This window comes from Prunus dulcis, chromosome 3, assembly GCF_902201215.1.
Source record: "Prunus dulcis chromosome 3, ALMONDv2, whole genome shotgun sequence".
In the NCBI taxonomy this organism is placed as follows: domain Eukaryota; kingdom Viridiplantae; phylum Streptophyta; class Magnoliopsida; order Rosales; family Rosaceae; genus Prunus; species Prunus dulcis.
Window position 1 is genome coordinate 10,556,550 of NC_047652.1, and position 9,769 is coordinate 10,566,318.

Genomic DNA, 9,769 nt, shown 5'->3' on the forward strand with positions numbered 1-9,769 from the left:
CGTTGAGAGGTCCTTATAGAACTCCACTCTTGGGTCCTCATTATCATCAGGCTAAGCCTAAAAATTTGCTGGCTTTGAATGCTCGCTTGGTCCAAGCTCCATTTTCCTATGGTTTGGAAGACATCGACTGGGGGTCGTGGGATGCGAACCTAGAGTGGTTGGGTTCAAACCTTGGTGTGCCTCTTCCTGAGGATTTCCTTCCTTAAGTTGACTGGGTAGATGCGATGCTGCCCTTGTTTAGAGACAAATGGATACTGAACAGTATCTTCCATGCTATCATGCTGTCGAAACACCAAATTTTTATGAATCCTTCGTTGATAGGTGCTGCTCTATGTTTTTGGGATAGCACTTCGAATTCTTTTGCTTTTGGTCCCGGGCCCATGACTGTTGTTAAAATGTTAACTCGCAATTGTACGGGCCAATTAGTAGTATAGCAAGACAAGTACGAGGTCGTACCCACGAGGACTGAGAAGTTAAAATTAGTTATGTACTTAGGTTACCAAATTCAAGAAAGTAGGAGGTTAAGTCTAAAATAGAATTTAAAGCAAGAGTGGTTGTAATTGTTGAACAAATGAGGCAAAACGAAATTTCAAACAAAAGCAAGGTGAACAAATGTAACAAAGAGTACTTTTGTAGGCTGGAAAACAGATTGGGAGACTAGGGCATTCGATTCACCATAACAATTCAATTCTGGGTTATAAGGAGTCAAGTGACAAGTCTCATTCGGATTCAAAGATTGATTCTAGCTAAAGTATGATTAGGCCATGGTGTCTGGTCCGAACCTTGTGCTCCTAATTCCCTAACTTGATCATTTGTTGTCTAATCTAAATTAAGCATTAGGAACCCATTAAGCATAGAAGAACAATTTAAACAACCAAGCATGTATCTAATCCCTGTTGTCGAATGTCCATACATACTTTTCTTATTCATAGTTCAATTCAAATCAAAGCATGGTGTCTACTCTTGATTCAAACCAAGGTAGCTAATATACAAGTTCTAATGGTGATCAATCATCCAAACAAGCATATTAACTGATAAGCATAAAGAATAGGAATATGAATCATGAATCAAACTTGAAACTCAAAACTTCAACTTATAAACCCAGAATATTCATGTTAGGTTACATCATAGCCCTAGTTATGAATTTAGCTACTCATAATGGAAATGAAACTTAAGCAAAAATGAGAAAACATATTGAATGCAATAAGAGTAGAGAAAACCAATTCTGAAGTTGCTTGTGGTTTCCAAGGCTTCTCCAGGTGCTTATCCACTTCTAATGCTACTCCAAGAACTTTCTCATGTCTAGAGTATGGCAACTAAAGAGGTGATTTGGGATGAGTTTGGGTGGTTGGTGATGGCAGAGAAAGAACAAATTCGTAGGAAATGGAAGGAAGGCTTGTTGGAGTTGTTCTTTGATTTTGGGCTGAATGAAGTGATATAGGATGGCTGGAGTGAATTATTGGTGAATGGAGTGACTCCTCTGCACTTGAGTAGCTGACACACCTCCCTTAATTACCTCCCTTAATTGCTGGAAAGACCTCCCTTAATTACCTCCCTTAATTGCTCAACATGTCAGGTCTAAAGTCAAGGAAAGACCTCCCTTAATTGCTGGAAAGACCTCCTTAATTGCTCCCTTAATTGCTCAACATGTCAGGTCTAAAGTCAAGGAAAGCTGTGGTGAGTCACATGGCTCAAAGAAAGTATCCAAGGCTCAACAACTGGAAAATGCAATCCTGAGCTTGGTGTGCATATGGGCTCACGAATTGGGCTCAACTTAATTATCTGATGCATTTGAGTAGTCCATCTTGAAGTTCAGACTCTCATCTTTCTAACAACATATTATTTGGGCCAATCCAAGTTCGGAGAAAGATGTTAAGGCCGAAATGAGTTGCTAACCCAGTCTGCTCGTTTTTGCACCATTTTGCATCTTTTCTTATCCAAAGACACCATTGTTACCTAGAGCCCAATGAACTGAATGATAAACAGAAAAAGGATTAAAAGCACACGTTTGACTCAATAACATAACCAAATCATAAGCAAGAAGGGTACAAAATGATATACAATTGTGAACTGATCAAATACCCCCAGACCTAGATTTTGCTAGTCCTCGAGCAAAACAAAAGAGAATAAAGTTGAAAACAAAACAAGAAGTTAACTAAACCACTTCTGTAGGTAACTCGATTGCAATGTGCATATGCAACAAGCCTTTAAACCTCTCGGCATCCCTAATCGGAAGAGTTGTGTCTCCTGAGGGTTTAACAGAAACGATACCCACAAACGTTTACTGACTCTCTAACACCAAAAGGTTAGAAAACTAACTTTGAAAACAACTAATGAAAGAAAACTTTAATCATGCATCCAACACCATAGAGTTGCCAAGATAGATGATCAATAAGTGTGTAAAGTGGAAGCTATAGCTCAAAGGCACACGGCTTCAAAGTAAACATACTCAAATCTTGAAGGAAGAACATGCTTCAACTCTAATTCTCACATCTAGCACTCAATCACTCAGAACCTATGGTTTTATTCTCTCAAACAAGCATAAGTGAGTATATGAAATAGACGCACAATATTTGGTTAGATCTCATGAAGGGAATCAAATACTAAGAGTAGAGATACACACATACATACCAGCACCCATGAATACATCCTCAAAGATCAGCTAGGTCTTTCACAAGGTTGTAATGAAAGGCTAAGGTTAAGGGAAGTGGAAGAATTGGAAGGAACACAACTAACTTAAGAACATACCAAGGTTGCATTCTTCATTGATCTGCAAGGTGTCATTGATTTAGAATGGTATGGCTGCAACTTCATAGCATCATCTGCCATAGACTTCATATTTCACATTTAGATCAAATCGAAACACTTTCTCTTTATCTTCTCTTTTTTTTTTTCTTTTTTTTTTTACATAGATTCGCACCAATTTACATTTGGGCATGTGGCAGCAACCTCCTTGCTTCAAACTTTATCTTGGCACACCTTGGTATATTTCTAAGCTATAGGGTATGGCTATAATAGGTTAAATATCTCTGATTGAGATACAAAGTTAGGGGAATTATGAGGGTGATAGAAGAAAAAGGCTTGTAGTGTTTGGCTGCAAGAGAGCTGATGGAACACACAAATGGGTAGGGTGAAAAGAAAGCACATAAAATGGTTATACACGCAGAGCCTAGCATCACTTCAATGAGTTCATTCATGGGTGAGAGCACGCACCTGATATCTGCAAAGAGAATCATCCTTAGTATTCAACCAAAATGGAACAATGAGATCATTTAGAGTGAATTGAAGAAAATAAGTAGAGATGAGGAATAGAAACACTTTAAACCCTCTCAAGAAAGCAATTAGGCTCAAATAGCTCACTAGGGTAGTCTCCACTATTTTCCTTCAAGAATCTGAGCATGGTACTTTAGCCACCAGAATTCTAAGAGCAAAAGCTTTGTGAAGTGTAAAATTTCTGATATGAAAATCTCAATGGCAGCTCCATAGCATTGGTTGTATGAAAGTGACAAGCGAACGAAAATTGTAAACAAAAATGAACAAAAATTGAAAACCTCCCCCCCAGACCTGAATTGAACATTGTCCTCAATGTTAAAGCATAACAAGGATGAGTGAGAACATGTGAATAATAAGGGGAAAGTTTAAGACAAAGTATTAGAGAAACTCCCTCTTGATGCGATTAGGTCGACCGCTACCAAGCACCTTATTCTTCAACACATGGGTTGCCTCCCAAGAAGCGCCTTAGTTAATGTCTTGGCAAGACATTATGCCATTAGCTAACTTGATTGTACGAAGGGAAGATGATCCACCACATGACCAGTTTGAATTCCAACTGACACTCCCTCATAGAATGGCTTTAAACGTTGTCCATTTACTTTGAAAGTCGAGCCATCTTTAGGATTTTGAATCTCCACAGCTCCATAGGGAGATACATTGACCACGGTGAATGGGCCAAGCCACCTAGACTTCAATTTTCCTGGAAAGAGACGCAAACGTGAGTTAAACAAAAGAACCGACATACCTTTGGTGAATTCTTTCCGTTGAATGTTCCTGTCATGGTAACTCTTGGTACGTTCTTTGTATAGCTTTGCATTCTCATAGGACTCATGTCGAATTTCTTCCAATTCATTGAGCTGAAACTTTCTAACATGGCCCGCCTTGTCCAGATCAAAATTCAACTTCTTGATGGCCCAAAAAGCATTGTGTTCAAGCTCCATTGGCAAGTGACAGGCTTTCCCAAACACAAGACGATAAGGGCTCATTCCGATGGGAGTCTTATATGCAGTCCTATAAGCCCATAATGCATCATTGAGCTTGGCAGCCCAATCTTTCCTTGTACTATTCACCACCTTCTCTAGGATCTGCTTAATTTCTCTGTTGCTTATTTCTACTTGACCAGAAGTTTGAGGATGATATGGTGTAGAGACTCGGTGGGTGATATTGTACTTCTTCATGAGTGCTTCAAATAGCTTGTTGCAGAAGTGGCTGCCTCCATCACTAATGACAGCCCTTGGAGTACCAAACCTTGTGAAAATATTGTCCCTCAAGAACTTCAGGACCACCTTATGATCATTGGTTTTGGTGGCTATGGCTTCCACCCATTTAGACACATAATCAACAGCAACAAGTATGTAGGTATAACCAAAGGAAGATGGGAATGGTCCCATGAAATCAATACCCCATACATCAAAGAGTTCCACAAAGAGTATGTTCTTCAATGGCAGTTCGTTCCTGCGGCTTATGTTTCCCATCCTTTGACACCTATCACACTTAACACAAAAATTAAATGCATCTTTGAATAGAGTAGGCCAAAAGAAACCTGATTGCAAAATTTTAAGTGCTGTTTTCTTGGCTCCAAAGTGGCCTCCACAAGCCAATTCGTGGCTATGCCTAAGGATGCTTTCTTGTTCTTCTTCTGGAACACATCTTCTAATGAGTTGATCTGGGCAATGCTTGAATAAGAAAGGTTCATCCCAGACATAATGTTTCACCATGGAAAAGAACTTCTTTTTGTCCTGATAAGTTAGATCATTTCTAAGAACACCACAAGCAAGATAATTAACAAAATCAGCATACCATGGCTCTTTGACTTGGGCAACATATAGTTGTTCATCTGGGAAAGTCTCATTCAATGGTAGTACAGCTTCTCCTTGCTCTTCAACCACAATTCTGCTCAAATGGTCAGCCACCACATTTTCACATCCCTTCTTGTCTCGAATCTCCAAATCGAACTCTTGCAGCAAGAGAATCCATCTGATCAAGCGAGGTTTGGCATCCTTCTTAGTGAGCAAGTATCTAAGAGCTGCATGGTCAGAATAAACAATTACTTTAGAACCAACAAGGTAAGGACGAAATTTTTCTAAAGCAAAAACCACAGCAAGCAACTCCTTTTCTGTTGTGGAGTAATTGAGTTGGGCATCATTCAAGGTCCGACTTGCATAATGAATCACATGGGGAAGCTTGTTCTTCTTTTGACCTAAAACTGCACCAATAGCAAAGTCAGAGGCATCACACATTATTTCAAATGGTAAAGACCAATCTGGAGCTATGATAATAGGGGCTGAAGTTAGCTCTTTCTTCAAAGTCGTAAAGGCTTCCATGCAAATCTCGTCAAACTCAAAAACAGCATCCTTAGCAAGGAGATTACACAATGGTCTTGAAATGCTTGAAAAATTTTTTATGAACCTTCTATAGAATCCGGCATGGCCCAGAAAGCTTCTAACTCCTTTAACAGAGGAAGGGGGTGGTAGATTTGTGATGATATTTATCTTGGCTTTGTCCACTTGAATTCCCTTGTTTGAAACAACATGGCCTAGCACAATTCCTTGTCTTACCATGAAGTGACACTTCTCCCAATTCAAAATCAGATTTGTTTCCTGACATCTTGTAAGCACTAGAGACAAGTGGTGAAGACAATCATCAAAAGATGAACCAAAAACTGAAAAATCATCCATAAATACCTCCATGAATCGCTCCACCATATCAGAAAAGATTGCCATCATGCATCTTTGGAAAGTTGCTGGAGCATTGCACAAACCAAATGGCATCCTTCTATAAGCAAATGTACCAAATGGGCATGTGAACGTGGTTTTCTCCTGGTCTTCCGGAGCAATGGGAATTTGATTATAACCTGAAAATCCATCAAGAAAACAGTAGTAAGCATGGCCAGATAAACGGTCAAGCATTTGATCAATAAAAGGCAAGGGAAAATGATCTTTTCTCGTGGATGTGTTCAACTTCCTATAATCAATGCAAACTCTCCAACCGGTGATAGTGCGTGTTGGAACTAGCTCATTCTTCTCATTCTTTACAACGGTGATTCCGGACTTCTTTGGAACCACTTGCACAGGACTCACCCACTTAGAATCTGAAATTGGGTAGATGATTCCCACATCAAGTAGCTTCAAAACTTCAGCCCTAACCACCTCTTTCATATTGGGATTTAGCCTCCTTTGTGCATCACGAGATGGTTTGCTGTCTTCTTCCATTAAAATTTGGTGCATGCACATGCTTGGACTAATTCCTTTGATGTCTGCTATGGTCCATCCAAGGGCTGTTTTATGTTCTTTCAGAACTTCAATTAAACTGTCCTCTTCATGTGAAGTGAGACTTGCAGCAATTATAACAGGGAGGGTTTCATTAGCACCCAAATAAGCATATTTAAGATGATTGGGTAGAGGTTTAAGTTCTAGCTTTGGTGGGGTGATAATGGATGGCTCCAATTTTGTGGAGGATGATGCAAGAGGCTCAAGTGGTGGCCTAAAGGATGGTGGGTATGGTTGAAACACTTCTAAGGCAGCCATCACTTCTTGGAACTCTGATTCAAAGAGATCTTCCTCTTCTTGTGTTAGGACCGCTTCCAAAGCATCATTAGACTTTTTCTGCACAATTTTAGAAGAAACCTCATGATCCACAACATCAATTGAAAAACAAGTATCAAGAGTGATAGAAGGTTGAGACAGAGCATCAAACACTTTAAATTCAACAGTTTCACCCAAAACAGTCATGGAGAGGGTGCCATCTTTCACTTTGATGATTGTGTCTGCAGTGGCCATGAATGGTCGCCCGAGGAGAATGGGATCAACACGGTCTACATATGGGTTATCCTCCATATCCATCACTACAAAATCAGCCGGAAGAATGAGTGTATTAACTTGAACTAAAATATCTTCTACAATACCTCTTGGATATTTGATAGAATGATCAGCTAGTTCAAGACGAATTGAGGTTTTCTTTATCCCTTCTAAGCCAAGCGCCTGATAAACTGAATATGGCATTACATTGATGCTTGCTCCCAAGTCCAACATGGCTCTTCCAACCGCCTTATCTCCGATGTTAATGGGAATGTTAAAGCTGCCAGGATCTTCTAGTTTTGGTGGAAGCTTCCTTTGCAACACAGCACTCACATTCTTGTTGAGCTTTACTTCTTCACTTGGAGTAAAATTGAGCTTGTGAGTCATCAAGTGCTTGATGAACTTTCCATATGCAGGAATCTGTTTAACAACATCAAGCAAGGGCAAATTGATATTAACTTTACTCAAAATATCATAAATCTCTTTAAAAGCCTTATCTTGATTTGCTTTCTTCAAACGGCCTGGAAATGGAATCGGTGGAATATATGGAGGAGGTGGGATGTATCTATCTTGATGAAGATGTGATGGCACAAATTTGTCATCTCTTTTATGCAATTGAAATGGATTGGGTTCCTGAGAATCAGATTTGGCCTTAGGAGCAGATTGGGACGTTTTGGGTTGTTCTCCTTCCATAGCTGTGGTTTCCTCTTCATCTTCATCCTCTACAACCACAACATCATTTGATAGATCAGAACCAACTTTGTTATCAACAATCTTACCTGATCTGAGCACATGAACGGCCTTGGCTTCTTGGTTTTTTTGGATTGATCACGGTTTGACTTGGCCATTTCCCAGGTTCTCTTTGAGCTATTTCAGTAGCTATCTGGCCCAATTGGACTTCCAACTTGGAGATGGCAGCTTGTGTTGTTTGCTGGAAATTGGATTGGTTGATTGCCATTTGCTTCACTATATCCTCCAACGATGATGATTGTTGTGGCCTTTGAAGTGAAGGGGGATTCGCTTGATTCTGTGTATTCCTCCATGAAAAGTTTGGATGATTCCTCCAACCTGGATTATAACTTTGAGAATATGGGTCATTTATTGGACCTCGGTTGTAGGAATTCACCAACTTAGCTTGCTCTTGCACAAATTCTGGATATGCAGCCCCAAAGGGACAAGAAATGGTAGGATGATCATGAGTTTCACAGATGCTACACACTTCCTTCAAAGGGTTTCTTGAGTTCAATGCAAGGAGGGCATCTAGCTTTTGTTCCAATTTGGAAATCTGCACACCGGAAGAATCATTAGAACCACCAGCAATACGTTTACCTCTTGTATCGGTGTGTTGGGTCTCCATTGCTATCTCCTCAAAGAGTTCATATGTTTCTTCTGGAGTTTTAGTCTTATAAGAACCACCTGCAAAATTAGTGACAATATTATGGCTAGAGGGGGTTAGTCCTTTATAAAACATACGCATCTGAAGCTTCAATGGAATCCCATGATGAGGACATTGATTGAGCAGCCCGTTGAATCTCTCCCATGCTTCACAAAACGACTCATCATCTTGTTGTGCAAATAGAAGGATCTTGTCCCTGAGCATGTCGGTTTTTTGCGTGGAGAAATATTTCTCCAAGAACTTCTTTTGAATGGCTCCCCAAGTCATGAGTGAACCAGGCTTCAAAGAATTCAACCAATATTTCGCTTTATCTTTCAAAGTGTACGGAAACACTCTCATTCGAAGTTGCTCTTCTGTCACACCTGTCAAGGGAAAAGAGCTCACAACATTAAAAATATCCTTTATATGAGTTAATGGATCTTCATTAGGTAAACCATAAAAAGAAGGGAGCATATTAAGATGAGAAGATTTAAGCTCATAGTTTCGAGCTGCGGTGGGCAGCAAGATGCTTGAAGGGGATGCTGGAATTGTTGGGATATCAAGGTCTCCCATGAACTCATTGGCAGCCATCTCTTCTTCTTCTTGGTCTGAACTTGATTCCGAATTTGAAGGTGAAGACCCTGGGAGGTCAGTGTGGATAGCAAGACCTTCAAATGTGGCAATGGCTTGCTCTTTTGCAGTTGCTAACTCTCTTTCTAGACGATTCTGAATTTCAGAGATCACCCGGTTTGGTTGCAAAGATGGCCCTGCGTTCAAAGATCTCGAACGTTGGAATGAAGACCTCACTTGTTCAAGGAAAGGATTACTAGACATAAACTACCTGAAACAGAAAATAATTTGAGTTAATTAGTACTTCTAAAAGAATAGGGTAACTTTGGGCACATAACCAGGGAAGAACTTTCATTCAGTCCCCGGCAACGGCGCCAAAATTTGTTGTTAAAATGTTAACTCGCAATTGTACGGGCCAATTAGTAGTATAGCAAGACAAGTACGAGGTCGTACCCACGAGGACTGAGAAGTTAAAATTAGTTATGTACTTAGATTACCAAATTCAAGAAAGTAGGAGGTTAAGTCTAAAACAGAATTTAAAGCAAGAGTGGTTGTAATTGTTGAACAAATGAGGCAAAACGAAATTTCAAACAAAAGCAAGGTGAACAAATGTAACAAAGAGTACTTTTGTAGGCTGGAAAACAGATTGGGAGACTAGGGCATTCGATTCACCATAACAATTCAATTCTGGGTTATAAGGAGTCAAGTGACAAGTCTCATTCGGATTCAAAGATTGATTCTAGCTAAAGTATGA

General features: G+C 39.8%; 1 protein-coding gene and 1 non-coding gene across 2 annotated transcripts; one reads left to right on the top strand and one right to left on the bottom strand.

Moving 5' to 3' along the window:
• Window positions 1-7,845: 7,845 nt before the first annotated feature.
• Window positions 7,846-9,279, bottom strand: LOC117621728. The gene has a single exon (XM_034352278.1). It carries the CDS (start codon window positions 9,277-9,279, stop codon window positions 7,846-7,848), a length of 1,434 nt encoding a protein of 477 aa, XP_034208169.1.
• On the top strand, window positions 8,564-8,670 carry LOC117623679. Its single transcript, XR_004585205.1, has one exon. It is a non-coding gene; the product is annotated as a small nucleolar RNA R71 (small nucleolar RNA).
• Window positions 9,280-9,769: the final 490 nt, after the last annotated feature.